At 42.5% G+C, this 22,447-nt stretch overlaps 1 protein-coding gene and 1 pseudogene across 8 annotated transcripts in view; both read left to right on the top strand.

Moving 5' to 3' along the window:
- Positions 1-3,219: 3,219 nt before the first annotated feature.
- Gbf1 (golgi brefeldin A resistant guanine nucleotide exchange factor 1) overlaps positions 3,220-22,447 on the top strand; it is a 129,584-nt gene continuing 110,356 nt past the window's right edge. For 5 of the 8 annotated variants that reach the window (XM_028772674.1, XM_028772705.1, XM_028772687.1 and 2 more), the window contains exons 1-3: positions 3,280-3,502; positions 15,430-15,535; positions 21,435-21,501. In XM_028772674.1, the coding sequence (XP_028628507.1) occupies positions 15,440-15,535; positions 21,435-21,501 (163 nt within the window). In that variant the 5' untranslated portion in view covers positions 3,280-3,502; positions 15,430-15,439. Of the gene's footprint in view, positions 3,503-15,429; positions 15,536-21,434; positions 21,502-22,447 lie in introns of all 8 variants that reach the window. The other 3 variants (XM_028772716.1, XM_028772711.1, XM_028772718.1) reach the window with 1 other exon arrangement.
- LOC114625452 lies at positions 8,584-8,992 on the top strand (annotated as a pseudogene).

The raw sequence follows: 22,447 nt of genomic DNA on the forward strand, positions 1-22,447 counted from the left end.
CGGTCCTGTGGGTAAGGGATGGCCTGGGGTTTTTGGATTAGGTATTTGCAAGGGACAGGACAGGTGTCCAAGGAGTATGATAGGCTGGTCACTTGGTGCCTCTGAGAGTCCTAAGCCCTGTTCACAGTATGCTGCTAAGATGAATCTAAGCGCACACATAAATGTTAAAACATGTTAGTTCTCTTTACTGTCTCCAGGAGAAAGGTCACGTTTCCTAATGTGGCATATTAGACCTTCAGGACCTGAACTTCCCATCCTCCTTTCAATAACATCTTGCCCTGTAGCTCTCTGGTTTCAGCTGGCCCTAAACATTCAACTATTATCCCATCTGTGCCTATACTGAGTGCAGTGTTTACAGACGTGCTTTGATTTGTCTTTGTCTTCAGTTTTGTTCATCCTGAACAGCTCAGATCTTTCCTGGTGAGAACCAGTCATTATATTGCTGATCCTAATTTCCGAGTTCCACTTAGGTCCTGATCTATCTGAGAAGCCTTGCCTAAACGTCCAGGCTTGTCAGACGTGTAGCTTCTTGCTCTCATGACCCCTTATGTATCTATTTTATTCCACTCCATCCTTCATATTGAAGGGATCAACTGATGTGTTGACTTCTATAAAATTAAATTTAGGAGAACAAGAGCCATTTCTTCTTTCTTTTTCTATTCACAGGCATATAGAAACTCAATAAATGTTGTACTGAAATTTTTTTGTTTTGTTTTTTGTTATTTTTTTGTTTTTCGCGACAGGGTTTCTCTTTATAGCCCTGGCTGTCCTGGAACTTACTCTGTAGACCAGGCTGGCCTCGAACTCAGAAATCCACCTGCCTCTGCCTCCCAAGTGCTGGGATTAAAGGAGTGCGCCACCACTGCCCGGCTCTGAAATATTTTTAAAAGCTGTTTTATCTGTTAAATGATGTGTAGTACCTGTGAGGGGTTGAGGGTTGTCACCTATCTATCTATCTATCTATCTATCTATCTATCTATCTCCATCTTTGATTGACAATCACATACTTTTAAGATGTCTAATGTCTGAAGGCATACCTCGATAGGGGGAGGAAAGTAGGGAACTTTAGTTTACCTACAGGGTTTTCCTCTTTGCTCTCCAACCTGAGAGAAGCCCAAAAGACCAAGCTCTATTTTTAAATGAAGAGAAAAGTGGGTCAGAGGTATCATAGAATGAAATACCTTGGTGATATATCGTCTTCATCTGGCTTCCTTTAGGTTCTTAGTTAGAGACCAAGACCAATGCACAGATACAGGGAGATATTGGGGGACTCTTCATATTGGGCTTTGATTCTGATGGGTTTTTAAATTAGAGCATCATGACCACGGCATGCCTTCGGGTGCCTATTTCAAGACCACAGTCCTGTGGCCTGAGATATGGAACTGCCTTGGGCTTGAGTCATCCATAAACGGGAGGAAATGGAGAGAGTTGCTTTTTCAGTGCTTCCTGGCAAGCCTGGGTCCTACAGGCAGGTTGGCTGGGAACGCCAGCATTTCCTCTGCAAGCAGAAGCCCACCCCGCTGTCCTCTCACACAATCCCATTTGAAGACGCCTTTATTATCTTATCAAGCTGTCATTAAAAAAGAAAGGCTTGTTAATTCTTTTAAAAATGATTTGTTTTTCTGGGCATGATAGCACATAACTTTAATCCCAGCACTTGAGAGGCAGAGGCAGGCAGAGTGATGTGAGTTCAAGGCCAGCCTGGTCTACAAAGTGAGTTCCAGACAGCCAGAGTGGTTACCCAGAGAAACTCTGTCTTGAAAGACAAACAAACAAAAGATTTATTTTTATTTAAAATGATGTGTCTGTGTCTGGCATAGTGGTATAGCACTTGGAAGGTGGTGTGGCAGGTAGATCTCTGTGAGGTTGAAGCCAGCCTGGGCTATATAATGAGTTCAAGGACAGTCAGAGTTACAGAAACACATACACACACACACACACACACACACACACAGACACACACAGAAACACACATGTGTCTCTGTGTGGGTATGGGCCCAAAGTGTTGGATCCCTCTGGAGCTGGAGTTACAGTAGATAGTGTGATATGTACATGCTGGGAACTGAACTCGGGTCTTCTGGAAGAGCAGCAAGCACACTTAACTGCTAAGCTTTCTCTCCAGTCTCACCTACTAGCATTGCTAAGGAAAATGGGATATCTTTTTTTTTTTTTTGTTAATGATGTGGACGAATGGTGTGAGATTTTGCCATCAGACTTGATCCTCATGCACCTCCACCAACCATTCACTAAGATTTGTTCAAGGCTTAATAGGAAGGGGTGAACAGAGAATCATAGCCCTATGGAGTAAGGTATAAAGAAGTATTGAGGGAGGCTGGAGAAATGGTTAGTGGCTAAAAGCATTATCTTAAAATAGACAAACAAATTCTTTCTTTCTTTCCTTCTTTCCTTCTTTCCTTCTTTCTTTCTTTCCTTCCTTCCTTCCTTCCTTCTTTTTTTTTTTTTTAAAGCGGTATTAAGTATCCCCATACCCCCAACTCTCCGCCCTGAACTAGCTGGGACAGGTGTATGCTTTTCTCTGGTATGCATGGAGCCAGCTTTCCTCTGTAGAACTCTTTCCAGTTCTGAAAAATGAGGATACTCTGATTAGATATCTAAGATTTCTGCTACCATTTTCTCTATTTCTGGATGGTAGGAATGGAGTAGAAAACGCAAATTCAGAGTCGGGATGAGACAGACACACATACTTCGGAGAAACTAAAGCGGGGCACAGAAGAGCGGAGGGCGTGGGAAAGATTGCATGGGCTGGATTGAGGAAAGCTTTTCAACTCCAGACCTGCCTGGAAAAGGAGTGATCCCTAAAGCAGTAAAGCCCAGAGGACTTTGGTAGAGTGAAGTCGGGGGAGTAGGGTCGCCCGCTCAAGCTCTCAAAACGGACCCCGCCCCCTTTCCAGCAAATCATAGCCTTCCTCTCTAGGATGCCCAGCAGCCACTGCTAAACAGTGCGCTGCAACCGAACACTATCTGAACCCCACCTCTCCAACCGCCCAGCACAATTTGTCATTGTTTATTGGCTTGTGTAACTGTCAGTCAGAGAATCCTCGTATCCGTTGGCTGTCCCCTACCTACTCTTCTTTCCCTTGTAATCTGGCCTCTTTGGGCATTACTCGCCTCCCAGAGCTAATTTCTTTCTACGATTGGATAGTCGGGATGCCACTTTTCAGAGTGCCACGCTCTGATTGGCTGAGCGCGGCAGGACTCGCGCAGTTACCAGGCAGCGGGCTAGACTGAGGCTAGTTACCACGTCAGTGAGCTGACAGGGAAGGTAGCCGGCACCACTGACCGTCCCGGCCCACTTATTCTGGCCTGCAGTGAGGTCTCACCCTGAAGTTAGGGTTGACTTCCAGAAGACAGGATCCTTCCCTTCTCTCACTCGCCGCCGACGCTGGGAGAGCGGCTAGGAGACGCCTCCGGGGCCAGGCTGGACATGAGCTGCAGCTGCCGGTCCTGGGACTAGGCCCCGCCATTTTGGATCCGCTGACAGGTCAGCGAAGTCTCTTCTTAGAGTTCTAGCGTCGTGAGGGCCTCCTGACGTTGCCATAAAGAATAAGGAGGAAGGGTCCTTCAGTTGGGCGAAGTGGCCCGGGCGAAGGGCTTCGTGGGAAGAAATAAACTCAGAGGACTGATGAGAGAGGGAGTTGGGAGGTGTGCAGGGGCCAAAGGTCAGACCCTTGCCCCGAGGGGTGTTTCCGCTCTACTTGTGACTCTGTGGATGGCAGAATCATTTTTTTTTTACCCCCTAGGCGTAATCTGGCCTCCAGATCTTCTTTTTTAGACCTTTCTGCACTCAAAAGAACAAAGTCCTCAAAATCTGAAAGCAAAATGGTTTTAGGCTTTAGATAATAAATCTTTCCAGATTCCGTAGAACTGTCACTTCTGGAGATTGCGTCCTAACACAACTGAAGCGCTCCATTAATTCTGAAAGATGAACAAGTGCAGTCTGGATTAGGTAGACAGAAAGCATAGAAGACTTGAGACCAGAGGCCTGGGGAACTGGCCTATAAGATTTTCCATTTACAAGATAGATATCTGTCACCGTGGGTCTGTATGTAAACACTTTTCTTTCTTTTTGAGTCAGGTTCTTTCTATGTAGTTCTGGTTGTTCTGGAACTCACTCTGTAGACCAGGCTCGCCTCGAATTTACAAAGATCCACCTGCTTCTGCCTTTAAACTCTTTACGTGTGTGTTTTGGGTAGGCATTTACCCACTGTGACTTCTTCTATTTACTTTAAGGATATGAAATTTAATCCCAAGGAAGCCACTTTTTTGTGACATAATTGAGAGTTACGAGGGATTTGAATACTGATAAAGCTTGGTACTGGTGGTCTGTTTATTTTTAGTAGGTGAAAAAAAAAACATGAAAAGGACTGGAGATGTAGCTGGTTGAGTGTTTGCCTTGTGCGTATGAAGTCCTTGAGTTCAGTCCCCAGCTCTTCATCAACTGGGCATGTTGGTACACATCTGTAATTATTCACTACTTGGGAGATAGAAACACGAGGGTCAGACCTGACATTCAAGGTTATCCTCAGCTACTTCTTGAGTTAGAGACCAGCCTGGACCAATTGAGACACTGAGACAAGTTATGAGAGATGTTCTGCTCCTTGTGGTAGGGTCATGGAAGCAGACTGAATGATGGGGCACAACCCCAAAGAGTGTAGTTTATGGCCCAGTAGTGACCTTTGACTCTGCGGTGTTATAAACCAGTGGAAGTCCATCAAAGGTAAAGAGGGTTTAAAAAAGTAGCAAAGTTAAAAGTAGAGTATGCCTAATTCTTTTCAGCAGAGATGGGGCCCAGCATGTGCCGTCCATCCCTTGAGTTACTTTAGAGATGAGAGACAATATAGTGTTGTTGTTTCCCCCCCCCCCCCCGCAGAAACTCATATCATATCAAGAATACTAGGTACTAGTAAGCCTTGTGGAGTGTATAAATGGGAAAAATCTGCTTTGGAGTTGCTCAGTTTACACATAGTCTTGCAGTAGTGAGGATGGTACCCTAGGGTCTCATATGGTATAGTCAAGCAGTCTGCCGCTGAGTCATACCCACAGATAGCTAGCTAGTTAGCTTACTTGCTTTATTTATTTGTTTGTTTATTTAGAGACTTGACCTCTCTAAATTGTCCTGACTGGTCTGAAATTTGCTCTGTAGCCCTCGAACTTGTGATCCTTCTTGAGTTGCTGGGTTTACAGGGCTGTAGTCTTAGATCTCCCTATATATTTCTGAAAAGTAGTGACATATGCTAGGTGTAGTGACAGACATTTGTAATCTCAGTACTTTCAGAGTTGACGAAGTACATTTTGAGTTTAAGACCAGCTTTTCTACATAGTGAGATCCTGTCTCAAAAAAAAAGTAGCAAAATTAAAAGTAGAGTATGCCTAATTCCTTTCAGCAGCGATGGGGCCCAGCATGTGCTGTCCATCTCTGGAGTTAGTTTACTGTGTGGTTAGCCTTTGTCTCCTGGTCTGGCCTGGGCAGTCCACTGCACACTTGCATGGCGTGTAGTGACAAGGTGGGGCACTCTCTCAGTTATTAAAAGGTAGATCATCTAAGATGATATTACTTGAACCAAGTTTCTCTACTTCTCTCTGTCCTCCTAAGAACGTGTGTGTGTGTGTGTGTGTGTGTGTGTGTGTGTGTGTAAGAGATGTAATAGTGTTTATATGTATAGACTTAAAGCAAATGGATGGGAATGGTACAGGACACTGGGTTGTTTTTCTTTGCTTTTTTGTTTTTTTTATATGCAAGGGTGGGGACGAGGTCTGTTTTCGACACAGAGTTTCTCTGTGTAGCCCTGGCTGTCCTGGAACTTGATCTGTAGACTAGGCTAGCCTTGAACTCACAAAAATCTGCCTGCCTCTGCCTCCCCAGTACTGGAATTAAAGGCATGCACCACCACTGCCCTACTAATAGTGGTTTTTGTAAGATGTAGAATCTTCCAAAGAAGTAGTTAAGTTGACAGGTTGAATGATAGCCCAGCAAGTACCCAGGTTATGTGGGCTGCCATTGCTCATCTGCCTGTAGCTACTGAGTTGAAAGCGCTCTGCATAATTGGCAGTCTGCCCTCTTGATAGGTAGTGTGACAGCATCTTTTCAATTTGGGGCCTAAAGGTGACTATAGAGACTTCAGAGAATTTTTTTTTTTTTGTACTTGTTGTTTTCTGAGCTAGTGGTATATCTCAATGATAAAACATTTACCTAGATGTGAGAGGAGGGCCTGGGTTTGAGCTTCAGTGATGGGGGAGGGACAGAAATGTAAATTTCTACAAATAATTCAACTACTATAAATGTTCCTTAAGGTTGTACTCAAACTTCTTTTTAATAGTGTCTGTAGCTAAATAGTGTGTTCTGGTCTTAACAGCGATGCTCATTGGCACAGTAGAAATTATAGTTGTGGACACATTTTAGAAGCTGATGTTCGTTCCAGTTTCAGCTCAATACAGTCTTTCCTTTCCCTGTGTTCTAGAAGTCAGGATGACTGCTGCTTTAAGATAATCCTGCTCAGTGACGGGTTTATTCTGCTGCATTGGATAGCTAGAGAGGAAGAAGATAGAGCTCTTGCGTGCAAGGAGAAACTATTTATAAACAGCATCACTGGAAAGACTATTGATTGATCACACTCCAGTGATTGAGTGTCGCTGATGAGAGTGATTGGATGTTTGAGAGTGATTGGATGGTGGGTTCATGGCGGGGTTGGGTTGAAGGGAGAAGGAGAGATTCATTTTACCTTTATGTTGGAATAGCTGTGAAATAAAGAATAAATTGTTGTTAATCTTTTATTACTCCTCTTTTTTTTTTTATCATTTCACCTCCACTGGAGCTCCATTAGCAGTGGAAATGGCCATGAAAGTGATAATTTATTCTGAATGGTAGTGGATGTGATCATAGAAGCACTAGTATAAGTCGTGGAAGTGTGAGAGCAAGTCTTATAAACAAGGACTGTAAGTCCGCATGCGTGTCAGGTAGCTACTGTCAGTGCCTGAAGTAAGTCAGGTGGAAGCTTAGAGGAGTAAGGCTGCAGTATGCAGGCCCCTAGTTGGAAGGGCGGCTGCTGCTTATTCCGCAGGTGGTTGCTGTTTGAAGACTTGAGCAAGGGTAACTAGCCTTCCACCTTCCTGGTTTTTAGTATATGATGATCCCTCAAAGAGAAGATAGGCAGCTGTGTGGGACTGTATGCTGCTCCCAGTGTGCCATCACTCAAGCTTTTTTCTTTGTCCCACTCTGCCACTGGTTACCCTTAAGCCTTGGGTGTTCTGAGTGGTTAGTGATGTGGGACAGAGAGAAGCTTTGTTTCATTTTCATCTCCAAGATGGGCAGTTTTGTCCAGGACAGTCAGTGGCTTACCCTACATATGGTTCTAGAGATAGTCTCAGAAATCTTCACAAAGGAGGAGATGGCGTACAGAGCTAAGGTACACTGGTCACCTGATTAGCAGGTTTGAGAGGATTTTCCAGCTGTGGCTGGTCAGATCAGAGTAGTGGCTTTTTCCTGGTTCTACTTTTACTCCCACTCTTTCTATAATTTTCTTGTTCAGTAAGTGTATTTTTTTGTTTTTTTGTTTTTGTTTTTTTTTTTTTTCTTTTCGAGACAGGATTTCTCTGTATAGCCCAGGCTGTCCTGGAACTCACTCTGTAGACCAGGCTGGCCTCGAACTCAGAAATCCGCCTGCCTCTGCCTCCCAAGTGCTGGGATTAAAGGCGTGCACCACCACCGCCTGGCTGCTCTTTGGTTTTTTGAGACAGTCCTTTACTCTATATTCCAGACTGGCCTTGAATTTGTGGGTAATCCTCCTGCTTCAGTCTCCCAAGGGCTTCTGGACCTGCGTTTTTTTGCCTGTGTTCAGTAAGTTTTGTGTGCTCTTTGCCCATATCAGTAGTGCATGTATGTATGTGCTATTGTGCCTGGTGAAGGTAGAAGTTAGAAGAGGGAGTTGGATCCCTTGAAACTGGAGTTGCAAATGATTGTGAACCACAGTGTGGGTGCCGGAGACCAAACCTGGGTCTTCTGTAGGAACAATAAGTGCTCTTAACCATTGAGCCATCTCTCCAGCCCCTCCTTTTTTTGAGAGAGGGTCTCAACTGTGCAGCTTAGATTAGCCTTGAGCTTGTGGTTTTCCAGCCTTTGGCCCCCATTGCTGGGAATACAGGTGTGTATCACTGTTCAGCTGAGGTTTGTTTAAAAAGAGCTGTGGACACAGTGTTATGTGCTGACCAAAAAGATGTGCTCATACTGTGTAGGACAGTGAGTTAGCTGAGGAAGACTTCATGAGGAGACACTGTCATAAAAACAGTGTTCAGGAGATGTTGACAGTGTGCCATGCTGGGTGCCTCACAGCAAACCCAAGGGCAAACGTCTTCATTTTGCAATGGAGAATTGTAGGGTTTTGTTTGATTTGTTTTGCTTTGCTTTGCTTTTGGACAAGACCTCAGTGTGTAACCCAAGCTATGTCTGAATACTTAGTTCTCGTCTATTACCACATATAGCTACTGTGGAAAACTGTAAACCAAGGCTCAGAGAGAACAGGAAACTTCAGCGCGTCTCCTTGCTGCTTTTGTGCTCTCCCTCCTGCCATGGCCAGCTTTAAGGACCTCGAAGGAAAGTGGCGCCTGTTGGAAAGCCACGGCTATGAGGAGTACATGAAAGAGCTAGGAGTAGGACCGGCTCTTAGGAAGATGGGTGCCATGGCCAAACCAGACTGTATCATTACTTGTGACGGCAACAACATCACAGTCTCTTCACTGAGAGCACAGTGAAGACAATGGTGTTCTCTTGTACCCTGGGGGAGAAGTTCGATGAAACTACAGCGATGGCGGGAAAACCGAGATGGTCTGCACCTTCACCGATGGTGCCCTGGCCCAGCACCAGAAGTGGGATGGGAAGGAAACCATGATAACAAGGAAGCTGAAGGACAGAAAGCTGGTGGTGGAATGTGTCATGAACAATGCCACCGGCACTCAGATCTATGAGAAGGTGCAGTGAGGACCTCATCGTCATCCTGGACAGGCGTCCGCTCCCAGAGAGAAGAGCCCAATTCAACGAGCAGGCCACAAACACCCATACGGCTTCACTTCTTTGGTTTTATTTTTCATGACTGTTCAGTTCTTTTTATTACAAACACTACACGAAACCCATGTCAAACTGTTGGTTTTCCCAAGATCATTCCTTTGTTTAGTAAATAAACGTGTTCGTGCTGACACACACACAAAAAAAAAGAATAGGAAACTTGGTTAAAAGCTATAAATTTGTGGTACAGTGCTTACTTAGCCGGCATGTAGCCCTAGGTGCATCTCCAACACTGGGAGTCGGGGGTGGGGGGGAAGGAAGAAAAAAGTCTTGACTATAATCATTCAATTAGAAGTAAGGAACTCAGTCAAATCTGTCTTGTATAGCTCTATTATTGACTGCCCCCCCCCCCCGCGGCGGCGTCCGGGGGGGGGGGGTCAGGGGGGGCTGTCTGCCTCTGCCTCCCAAGTGCTGAGATTAAAGGTGGGAGCCACCACATCTGGCTTTTAATTATTGGCTTTTAATGTGAAATGAGCAAGAGTTTACAAAAATGGACAAGAGAAGAGCTGAACATTTAGCAAAGAAGGGGATATCATTTTCAAAGGCAAAGAGGGAACAAACCATGAGCTTAGTGTGTTTGCACACTTGTAAATCCTGTCGTCACTTGGAACACTTAGGGCACCAAAATTTGAGTTCCAGACTGTCGAGGTTATAAAGCAAGATCCTCATTAAAAACAAACAAAATACCAACCAACTAGCCAACAACCCAAGACTGTCACCCAAAGTGAATTTGCACTTACCCACCCTCTGCCTTCCTGTCTCACCAACTTTACCCCTTGCCAGATTTGTTTTATTTCTTTGAGAACTAGACCCAGAAGTAGACTTGCTGAGATAAAGGGTAAGAAGTTCTTTAACTTGGCATGATGATCTCGAATTGTTATCCAAAGCGATTGTATCTGTTTAGATACTCTCTAGCCATTTGGTCTTTACTAAAGTATGGTCAGATTTAAGTTTCATCATTATTATTGTTTTGTGTTTTTGAGATAGCATCTTATTCTGTTGTTAGTCCAGTTTGATTTATAACTCGGTATGTAGCCCAGTCTGCCCTTGAACTCCTGACAGACCTCTTGCCCCAGCCTCCTAAGTGCTGGGGTTAGATTTCATTATTTTAAAATTATTATCTGTTGTCATTATTACTATTTTGGAGGTCTAAAATGTATCTCACTATAATCTCTTTTTTTTTTTTTTTTTTTTTGAGACAGGGTTTCTCTGTGTAGCCCAGGCTGTCCTGGAACTCACTCTGTAGACCAGGCTGGCCTCGAACTCAGAAATCCGCCTGCCTCTGCCTCCCAAGTGCTGGGATTAAAGGCGTGCGCCACCACTGCATGGCTATAATCTTTTTAATTTAATTTTTTAGACAGGATCTCACAATGTTGTTCTGCTTGGCCTAGAACTTACTGTGTAAATCAGATTGGCTTCAAACTCACTGAAATCTGCTTGCCTCTGCCTCCAAAGAGCTAGGATTAAAGGTGTGTATCACCATCCCTAGTTTATTATAGTCTGGTTGTTTTGCTGATTATAGATGAAGCTAATAATCTTTCCTATTAATTTGTTATTTGTATTTTCTATTTCATGAAATGCTTGTTCTACTCATATTTCTTGCTAACTTTTTCTTTTTTCTTTTTTTTTTCTGTTTTTTTGAGATAGGGTCTCTCTGTGTAACAGCCCTGTCTGTCCTGGCCTCGATTTATAGGCCAGGCTGGCTTTGAATTTACAGAGATCCTCCTACCTCTGACTCCTGAGTGCTGGGATAAAGATGTATGCCACCATGCCAAAGTCTAACTGCATTTTCAGGTGTGTGTGGTGTGTGTACATGCCTCCATGTTTGTGTATGTGTATGTATGTGTAATTCCAAGGTTCGTCATCATCCGTAGTCTTCCATCTTGTTACTAAGAGAGGGTTTCTCAATCAAATCTAGAGCTTGCCTATAGTATTGCTAGCCATCTTGCTTTAAGGATCCTGTTTCTGCCCTCTGAGGCTGGAATTACAAGTGGGTTACCATGTCTACCTGGCATTTACTTGAAGTCAGGGGATTTGAACTCTGGACTTCACACTTGCATGGCAAGTGCTTCAAGTACCTATCCATCTTCCTAGTCCTCTCTTGCTAATGAAAAAATTTACAATTATTTATTTTGTGTATTTGTGTGTATGTGCCATGGTGCATATGTGGAAGTCAGAGAACAACTTTAGAAGCCTGTTCTCTGATTTGACTATGTAAGTCTTGGGCATCACACTTGGGTTGTCAGGGTTGGTAGCTTGAAGCAATCCCTAAGGTTAAATACCCAGGAGTGACAGAGCATTTCACATGGGTGATCTGTTCTTAGTGTTTTGAGACCCTCCATATTGACTTCTATGTAGCTGGACTTGTTTACACACTACCAACAAGGCATAAGGAAGAATTCCCTTTTGACCACATTCCTGTCAGCATCTCACATTGTTTGTTTTCTTAGTGACTGCCCTTCTGATTGGAGGAAGATGCGTTCTCAGTGTTGATTTGCATTTCTCTGATGGCTAGTACGGTTAAACATTTTTCTTATGTGTATTGGCCACTTGTAGTCCATCTTTTGAGAACTGTCTGCCCATTTATTGATTGGATTGTTTGAGACCATTTTTCCTTCTTTGTGTGTGAACATGTGTATTGTAGATGTTTGTGTGGGTACATAGGCACAAGTGTCTTTTAGAGAGTATAGGTCAGTGTCAAGTGTCCTTCTCCATCTCTCTCCACCTTGCTTTTTGAGATAAGGGTCTTTCACTGGACCTGCTCACCTGTTTGACTAGACTGGCTTAACCAGCCAGCCCCAGGGATCCTCCTGTCCGCTTCTCCAGCACTCAGGTTACAGGTACCTGCTGCCATGCCTTTTATTTGGCATTATTTTTATTTTATTTGCATTTTATGTATGAATCTGAACTCAGATCTTCATGCTTTTCTGATCGTGCCATCTCTCTGGCTCTGGGCTGTTTGTTTCTTGTATAGTTTAGATGAAGTCCTTTGCCAGATGTTTAGCTAGTAAATATTCCCTTCTAGTCTGTAGGTTGTATCTTTACTCAGTTAACTGGTTCCTTTGCTGTTTAGAGGCTTTTTCAATGTCATGAGGTCTTATCTGTTTGTTACTGTCTCATTTCTTGTGTGACTAGAGTCCTATTGAAAGTTCCTGCATATGTCTTGAACTCTTTTCCTCTAACAGTTTCAGAGTTTGAGTTTGAGGCTTTATGTTAAGGTTTTGGTCTGTTTGGAGTTGGGTGGGTTTTTTTGTGGGATATGGGAGATGGGGTTTTAGTTTCATTATTCTGTATGTGGATATCTGGTTGGTTTTCTTTTCTCTCCTTGCATCCCTCCCTCCCTCCCTCCTTCCCTTTCTCCCTCTTTTCCTTCCTCTATCCCTGTCTTCCTCCCTCCCTCCCTCTCTCTCTACCTTCCTTTCTTCTTTCCTTCCTTCCTGTGGATATTTGGTTGGTTTTCTTTTCTTCTCTTCTATTTTTTTCTTTTCTCTTCTTTTCCTTTCTTTTTTTTTCTCCTCCCGAGACAAGGTTTCTCTGTGTAGCCCTGGCTTACTCTATAGGCTGGCCTCAAACTCCGAGATCTGCCTGTCTCTGACTCTCAAGGCATGTCACTATGCTTAACTTGGTGGTTTTCATTACTTTCATTTCTTGGGGACCCCATCTTATATAAAACATGCAAATTTAGCTACTTTAAAAAGGTCATGTTATATGTCTGGGTGTTTTGCATACATATATACCATGACTACCTAGTGCCCTTGGAGGCCAGAAGAGGCTACCCGATCCCCTGGGACTTGAGTTATAAATGATTGTTAGCTGCCACATGGGTGCTGGGTGATTAAACCTGTGTCCTCTGGACGAGGAGCCAGTGCTGTGAACTGGTGAGCCAGCTTTTCAGCACCCCAAGCTGAGCTACTTTGAAAGCATGATTTTCCTCAATGATTTTCTGTGTCAGAGGTTTTATTTTTTATTTTTTTAAATATATGATTGAACTGTAAAATTCCTCAATGGAAGTAGTAGATCTTTATTTTTTATAATTACTAGTGTTTAATTATATTGGTAATATGCTAAAAAAGTCTTCTGAAAAAAAATCAAAGCAGTACAGATAAAGGTTTGATTTTACCCTAATTTTAAAGCACTTTCTCTTTAGATAACTATGAGTTTGGATATACCTGCCTAGACCCTTTATTTATTTGGATTAAAATTTTAAAAATTGCTGGTGTAGTGGCTTATGCCTTTAATCTCAGCACTTGGGAGACAGAATCAAGTGAATCTCTTAGTTTAAGGCCAGCCTGGTATACAGAGTGAATTCTAGGACCACCAGGGCTACACAGAAAAACCCTGTCTCAAACAAAACAAAACAAAAAAATTAAGTTTATTTATTTAATTTTATGTATATGAGTGTTTTCCCTGCATGTATGTTTGTGTACCTTCAGCATGCCTGTGGATGGCTGTGGGCCACTATGGGGTGCTGGGAACTGAGTAGTTCTCCAGCTCATTTGTTTATTTATGATTTTTGAGATAGACTTTCTCTGTGCAGACCTGGCTGCTCTGGAACTCACTGTGGAGGCCAAACTGTCCTTGCCTTCACAGAGCCTGGCCTGCCTCTGCCTCCTGTGTTCTGGGGTTAAAGGTGTAGACCACCATACCCAACTTTAGATGCTTTACTTGGTATATGCTTATCTATATATGTATCTGTACAAAATGTATTAACTGTGTTTATCAAAATGGATGACTCCTAGGTAAAACATTGAAGTACAAATTACAGAATAATATGTAAAATATTAATTACATATAAAACATATAGAATGGTGTTATATATTATTTAAAGGTACATATAAATGAAATAAGTAAAAAGTTAATAAACATCAGTTTTACAGTAGTAGGAGTTATGGACAAAAACAAGAAGATTTGTTTGGGAAGTATTCAGAGTTTTCAGTTGTACCACTAATCTGGATGCTGGTTATTATATGACTCTGTATCCCTTTGTATGCTAAATATTATATATTTAAAAAATAAAAATGTTATGTTTTATATGGGTGGTTTGTTTTTTGTTTACACACACAGCAGTAGGTAGGTAAGTAGTTATACATTAATTTTTTTCACTTTGTAGTAGTTGTGAACTATTTCCTTTTTCTCTCTCTCTTTCTTTCTTTCTTTTTTTTTTTTTTTTGAGACAGGGTTTCTCTGTGTAGCCCTGGCTGTCCTGGAACTCACTCGGTAGACCAGGCTGGCCTCGAACTCAGAAATCCTCCTGCCTCTGCCTCCCAAGTGCTGGGATCAAAGGTGCTCACCACCACCACCGCCCAGCTCTTTCTTTCTTTTTTGAGAGGACTCACTACATAGATAAGGCTGGCTTCAAACTCATTAATGAATATTAGTGTTACTTGGGTTAACTACTATACTGGCTCTAAGGAGTTTTTAAATAATGGAAAGTGGCAAATTTGTTGTTATATACTCCTAGGATACTCTATGCTAAGAAAAAAAAATGTTTTCTGGGAAAGAGTCTCATGTGTCCAGGTTGTCTCCAGTGTGCTGTTTGTGAAGGGTGACTTTACCTTTTCTCCTCCATCTGTGTGACTTTACCTACTGTGGTGCTTAGATTACAGGTGTTCATCACCATACCTGCTTTATGTAAGTGGTGCTGGGCATTGAACTTAGAGCTTTGTGCACGTTAGGCAAGCACTCTACCATATGAACTACATTCACAGTCTTCCAAGAGAAATTCTGTTTTCCAACATTTTCACCTTGGGAAATAATTAAATATCTTCTCTAAGTGCTGTTCTAGGCAGCAAAAACAATCCTATAGTTCCTTTGGGAGCAGTTAACAATAATACGTTAGTTCTTTTGCTTCAGCCTCTCATGGCAAGAATTACAGGCATATGCCACCATACATGGCTGGCATTTAAATAATCCCCCATCTTGAGGTTGAAGAGATTGCTCGGTGGTTAAGAGAACTTGTTGCTCTTCTAGAGGACCCAGGTTTGAGTTTCAGCACCTACATGGTGGCTCATAACCATAACCATCTGTAACTCTAGTTCCAGTGGATCTTCTGCCCTCTTCTGGCATATGCTGTTAGTGGGTGTATACATGGTGCACAGATGTACATGCAGGCTAAACATTTGAATACATAAAGTAGAAGAGAAAAGGCAGGTGTTGTCATGTGAACCTTTAATCCCAGCACTTGGGATGCAGAGACAGGTGGATCTCTGAGTTTGAGGGCAGCCTGGTCTACATAGTGAGTTCTAGGACAGCCAGGGCTATACAGAGAAACCCTGTCTCAAAATGAAACCAAACAAACAAATCTGAAAGGAAAAAAATATTAACCATTCTTTTCTCTTCAACTGTTCTGGTAGGTTTGTCAGGATGGTGGATAAGAATATTTACATCATTCAAGGAGAAATTAACATTGTTGTTGGTGCCATCAAACGAAATGCCCGATGGAGCACCCACATACCACTGGTAAGTGGGGATGGGCAGATGTCAGGCCACTGAGTTATGGACAGCTTATCCTTGGTTAAAACAATCAGGAGAGAGAGAGAAGGGGGGGGGGAAGGACATGATGAAAAAAGAAAGGGGATGTTAAAAGAAAGGAATAGGTCCTGTGGTGGATTGAATAAATGTGACCTCCAAGACTCTCATATGTTTGAATGTTTGGCTCATAGGGAGTGGCCCGATTAGGAATTATGGCTTAGTTGGAGTAGGTGTAGCCTTGTTGGAGGAAGTATGTCACTGTGGAGTGTCTCACTGTGAGACTTTGAAGTCTTATATAAGCTCAAGCTACACCCAGTGTGACAGTCTTCTGCCTGTGGATCGAGATGTAGAACTCTTGGTTCTTCCAGCATGCACACTGCCATGCTTCCTGCCATGATGATAATGGACTGAACCTCGGAAACTGTCAGCCAGCCCCAGTGAAATGTTAGCCTTTATAAGAGTTGTCCTTTGTTGTCTCTTGACACCAATGAAGCCCTAATAAGACAGGCCCTGATAGAAGGGAGAGGGAGAGAAGAGAACAGTAGAATCTATATGACATGAAAGCACAAAGGGAACAAGCTGACTGTAGTGGTGTATTCCTGTAATCCTAGCACTTGGAGGTAGGAGCAAAAGAATCATACATTCAGGGCTAGCTTTGACTACATAGTGAGTTCAAAGCCAACCTGGGCTGCTTGAGACCCTGTGTTAAAAACCAAAAATAAAGGAGTAGGTGGGTGTTTAGGTCTGTAGGAATAGCTCAACAGTTGAGAGTACTTGCTAATTTTCCAAGAGACCCAAGTTTGGTTCAGAGCACTCATATTGGGGAACTCACAACTCTGTCTTCAGTTCTGGATGATCCTATACCTTCTTCTAGCCTCCTTGGGTACCTACCTGCACACATACTATATACTCATGAAGATGTACACACATATACTGAATAAAAATAAATCTTAAATGGGCACGGGGTAGGGAGATGGCTCAGCAGTGAAATCACTTGCCGCACAAGCAGTAGGCCTAGAGGTTGGATCCCCAGAACTCCTCTAAAGGATTAGTGGTTCTCAGAGCTGGTGAAGTGGCTGAGTGGGTAAAGCTTGTAATTCGAGCCTTGGAAGTCAGGGACAGGAATGGATACCTGGAGCAAGCTAGCTAGTAGACTAGCCATACCCGCGAGCTCTGGGGTTGTGTGAGAGAGAGCTCAGCCTCTGAGGATGAGGTGGGAGAGTGATGGAGGGAGATGCCCAATACTAACTTCAGGCCTCCACATGTCTGCGAACATGTATATATACACATGCATACCACACTCATATCCAGATGAAAGAGAAGAATTAAAATAGCAACCATAGTAATAGTGGCTGGTAAGATGACTTAGTGGATGAAATCCTGATAACTGAGTTTGAGCTCCAAAACCCACATAAAAATGGACAGAGAGACAGTTCTACAAAGTTCTCTGACTTTGACATGTACATGTGAAGTACACATATTATACATGATAAATAAACCAAGCCAAAAGGAAAGAGGAGGCAACCTCCTTGAGGGGAGCACAGGACTAGCTAGAGTGGCTAGGAGGATGGGAGAGGGCAGCGGGGGATTAATACGTAGGTGAGGCTGTCTTTAAACTGATTTTGCCTCCATTTTCCCAGTGTTAGGATTGCAGTTTGCACTACCACAGCTCCTAGTTGAAATCCACTATTTTCTAGGCTATCTTAAAAATGTCTGTAGGCTAACAACAACCTAGGGCTGGCAAGGTGGGAGAGGGGCTAAAGCCTAAGGTATGAATCCCCTCATGACCAAAGCAACTCTTATGAAAGAAAACTTTTTTTTTTTTTTTTGGTTTTTCGAGACAGGGTTTCTCTGTGTAGTCCTGGCTGTCCTGGAACTCACTCTGTAGACCAGGCTGGCCTCGAACTCGGAAATCCGCCTGCCTCTGCCTCCCAAGTGTTGGGATTAAAGGCGTGCGCCACCACTGCCCGGTGAAAGAAAGCATTTAATTGGGAGTGTACAGTTAGTCTGTTATCATGGTGGTAGCGTGGCATAAATGGCTGGAGCAGTGGCTCAGGGCTCCATCCTCACCTCAGGCAGCAGACAGAGAAACTGGGCATTTTCAAACCACTACACCTGACCACCTGGGCTCAAATCTCTGGAACCATGGTGGAAGAAAAGAACTGACTCCCACAGGTTGTCATTTGACCACTCTATGAGTGTGCCTTTACGTATACATACACATAAATAAAAGAAACATGAGAACATCCTGCCCCGTTAAAACAGTAATCATGTTTCCAGTAATATCAAAAGTAATAGGAACTCAGACTATGCAAGAACATATGGTATGCAAGAACACTTCTGTTTCCTGTTTTATTCCTGCTGGCATCAGATTTACAGGGTTAACCCAAAAGATGACCACATTCTACACACACACACGCACACACACACACACACATATAATGTATATATACATGAAGTAAAATTAGAGACACTTCATTAAGAAAGGGAAACCACTCTTTTTTGGAGACAGGTTTTTCTGTATAGCCCAGGCTATCCTGGAATTCGCTTTGTTGACCAGGTTTGCCTCAGACTCACAGAAATCCTCCTGTGGTAGAATACTAACCAGGGGATATAGAGACAGCTCACTGTTTAAGAACACTTGTTGCTTTTTCAGAGAACCCGGATTGATTGCTAGCATCCATACCAGTTCCAGGGAATCCTCTGCCCTCTTTTGGTCTCATAGGCACCAGGTACATGTGCGCACAGATATATGTGCAGGCAAAATACCCATACATACAATAAAAATTAAAACAGAAAAGCAAAAAAACCCACAAACCCCCATGCTTAGGGATTAGAGAGATGGCTCAGGGGCTAAGAGCACTGTCTGCTCTTCCAGAGGATCTGGCTGAGATTCCCAGCACCCATATTGAGGCTTACAACTTTCTGTAACTCAAATTTCAGGAATCCGATATCCTTTTCTTTTAAATTTAAAAAAAAACCCTATTATTTTATGTAAATGGATATTTTGTCTGCTTATATGTCTATGTGCCACATACGTGCCTGATATTTTTGTAAATTAAGTTGATATTTGGGACTTTAGCATACCTGGAACATCAGAAAGATTACCTTCTATGATAAAAAGAAAATGTCACATCTCTTTGAACTGGAGTTAGAGATGGTTTTAAACTTCCCTGTGGATGGCTGCGCCATCTCTCCAGCCCCTGATCCCTCTTCTGACTTTGAGGGCACGGAGTGCACAAGTGGTGCACAATCATACATGCATGCAAGACACTCTTTCACACACAATGTAAATTAAAAGTTAAAAATAAAACAGAAGAGACGTAGGAAGGCATCTCCTTTGTCTTACAGTTAGTTCCAGGAGGAGAGTCCGATGGTGGGGTGGGGGGATGGCAGTAGATAACCAGAGCAGGAATCTAAGAGAGAGATTTTCAGCTATAAGCATGACACAGAGAGTAAACTGGAGATGGGAAGTGAGCTCTCAGAACCCACCCCTAGTGACTGACTCCCTGTAACACTATCTTACCAAACAGTGCTGCTAACTTGGGACCAAGTGTTTAAATAGCTGAGTTTTTGAGAGACATTCTCAGTCAAATCACCAAAGGTAGTGAGCTAGGGAAAGCTCTCAAAAGCTTAATTTGAAAATTTAAAAAATGATTTATTTATCTTTATTTTATGTGCATTGATGTCTTGCCTGCATGTATTTCTGTTTGGAAGTGCCAGGTTCCCTGAAACTAGAGTAACAAACAATTGTGAGCTGTCACAGGTGAGAATTGAACTAGGATCCTCTGGAAGAGTAGACAGTGCTTAACTGCTAGCCTGGTCTACAGAGTGAGTTACAGCCAAGGCTATACAGAGAAACCCTGTCTCGAAAAACAAAAACCAAAGCCAAAAAAGAAGGTTCTAACATATATATAATGTGTATATGTGGAATAAAAGTACAGACATGTGAGTTTGTATACACAAACACTTAGATAAATAATGTTGGCCATTTTTTAATGTTAGTCCCTTTTTGTGTGAGAAATTTTAAAACACTCTGGGGCATCTAGGTATGTAAAATGGGCATACAAATAAAACATATACTGATAATAAATACATCATAAAGACGTTTATTTGAAGGTAATTGTTTGGGAGGCACTGAGATGGCTTAGGGTGTAGCATTGCTTGCCACCATGCCTGATGACCCGGGCCTGATCCCCAGAACATAGTGGGGGAGAGACGCAACACCTGCAAGCTGGGCTCTGACTTTCACACATCAAAGCTTGAGTGCCTATATGTATAAATACATGAGCAAAACAAATAATGTTTTAAAAACATTCTTTGATATACATCTAATTTTACTGATTATTAAAGATGAAAGCAGATTTGCCTACTAATGAGGTATATGTACTTAGATATTCTTACATAATGAATTAAACCATGACTGAGTCTTTGGCACAGCAGGATGTAGAACGTTGTCACTATTTTTCAGAGTTGATAGTTATTTTGATTTTATTTTGTAATTTTTAATGCTGACAGTGCTGTTTTGCATAAATCTGCAGTATATAAAGGCAGAAGTGTGTTTAGGAACATTTCAGAAATCATTGGAAATCCTTTGGTAAACTTAAGCCAAGCTTCATTTCAGGATTTTTTTTTCTTTTTTTTTCTGGTTTTTCAAAAACAGTCCTGGCTGTCTGTCTTTACTTTGTAGACCAGGCTGGCTTCGAACTCACAGAGATCCTACTGCCTCTGCCTCTGAAGTGCTGGGACTGAAGGCGTGCGCCGACACACCTGGCTCATGATTTTTTTTTAAATGTCAGTAACACAAATGGTAATTTTAAAACCAGACATTCTAACATAGTACAATAGAAAGACATACTGATTTGATACCTACATGCTGAAGAGTGACAGACAGTAGAAAGTATCTTTAAAGTCTTTTTTCCATAACTAAACTTACATTATGCTTCTAGAAGAGCAGAGACGTTTGTATGTACAGTGAAAGTACTGCAGCTCATCAGACATACCAGTGTGAAATCTGAGGTGATGTGTTTCAGGTATGCTGATTGCAATGCAAGGTGTGGTACGTGCAGTGCAAAGTATATGTTGACTACAACAGTGGCTGCCAGTGGGGAAGTAGGGAAAAGCAGCATGGGGGATACAGCTGAAACACCATGGACTCGTTACTTATGGGATTTTGAGTTACATTTTGGTCATTCTGTATTCAGAAATATTTTGCTATTGCTAAAAATTTCAAGATCCCCCACATTTAGTTAGGTGACTCCCGTATGGGATGTGATTCCTAGGAGAAGCTGGGTTGAGGCTGGTGAGATGGCTCAGTGGGCAGGCACCTGCCACCAAGCTTGAGGATTTGAGTTTGATCCCCAGGACTACATGGTGGAAGAGAGACCTAACTCCATAAGTTGTCCTCTTGTTACCTCATGTGGACCATGGCGTGCTACCTCCACCCCACGTGTACATCCATACAAAGTAAATAAACTGTAAGAAATGTTAAAGGGCCGGGCGGTGGTGGCACACGCCTTTAATCTCAGCACTTGGGAGGCAGAGGCAGGTGGATTTCTGAGTTGGAGGCCAGCCTGGTCTACAGAGTGAGTTCCAGGATAGCCAGGGCTACACAGAGAAACCCTATCTCAAAAAACCAAAAAAAAAAAAAAAAAGTTAAAGAATAAAAGAAACTGGGTTGTAGGCTAGCACTGAAGAACTTATTTTCGGTAAACTCCCAGTGCCTCTGAAATAAGAGAGTAAGGAGCCATGGCTAAGTTTCTTTCCTAAGAAGGAAACTTACTAAAATTTCTGATTGGATTTACATAAAGAGGTTTGATCTTTTGTTTTCTCTTTTCTATCTTGGACTAATCATATATTTTTTTTTTCTTGACCTGTGACTCTCAAGGATGAAGAGCGGGATCCCCTTCTGCACAGTTTCAGTCACCTAAAGGAGGTCTTAAACAGCGTAACAGGTAAGGCTCCATATGTAGGGAAGGGTGCAACAGGTAAGGTTCCATATGTAGGCAGAATTACTTGGCCTAGTAAGAAATAAATGTATTTGATTTACTGCAGGGATTGACAAAATTTTCATATAAAGGATCATATGGGACAAATGAATAGAACAAAGAAAAGACCACATAGTAACCACTTTAGGCTTTGTGGGCTGTGTGCAGCTGTGCAGCTGTGAAGCTGCGAAGCTGCTTGCCTCTGCCCGTGGAGCTCACCAGTCAGAGGTAAGATGTGTAGCAGAAGTATATATTTTATTTTTTAAAAAGTATGTGAGTCAGATTTGGCTCATGGTTAAAGTTTGCAGATCTTTTAGTCTTCCTGTGTTCTCAGGTTCCTTTGATTTTTTATTTTCCTAATCAAATCAACCTTATGTAATATTCACATTTAGACTTTTCAAAGCCACTTCCATATTCATTATCCTTGCTCAGTTTTCCCCAGGTGTGTGAAGAAGGCATGCATAATGTCTCCTTTTATGAAAGAAATCGAAGTGACATAGCTGAAGGGCCAGTGGCGCAGCTCAGTTGTAGAGTGTACATCTCTCACAAATAAGCCCTAGATTCAGTTCTGATGCCCCATAAAACCGGGTATGGTGGATGTCCATGTCCAGGATGGACCCGTGACCTCAGGTCTTGAGAGGAGGAGTCAAGAGGTTTGGAAATTCAAGATTATCCTTTAGTTACATACCAGTTTTAGGCTAGCCTAAGCTGTAAGAGACCTATCTCAAATGAGACAGACAAACAAACGAACAGTACACCTAAAGTGATTTAGCTAATTCATTCTCAGAGGTGGAATCAAGTAAATTTTAGGCTGCTGACACCTGGTTTAGTGCTCTTTCTCATGTTTTATGTTGCTTTGGTATATTTAATTAGAGGAGATTGTATATATAAAGTGCCTTTTATTGTGTGTGTG

The sequence above is a fragment of the Grammomys surdaster genome, unplaced genomic scaffold, assembly GCF_004785775.1.
Source record: "Grammomys surdaster isolate TR1022 unplaced genomic scaffold, NIH_TR_1.0 66, whole genome shotgun sequence".
In the NCBI taxonomy this organism is placed as follows: domain Eukaryota; kingdom Metazoa; phylum Chordata; class Mammalia; order Rodentia; family Muridae; genus Grammomys; species Grammomys surdaster.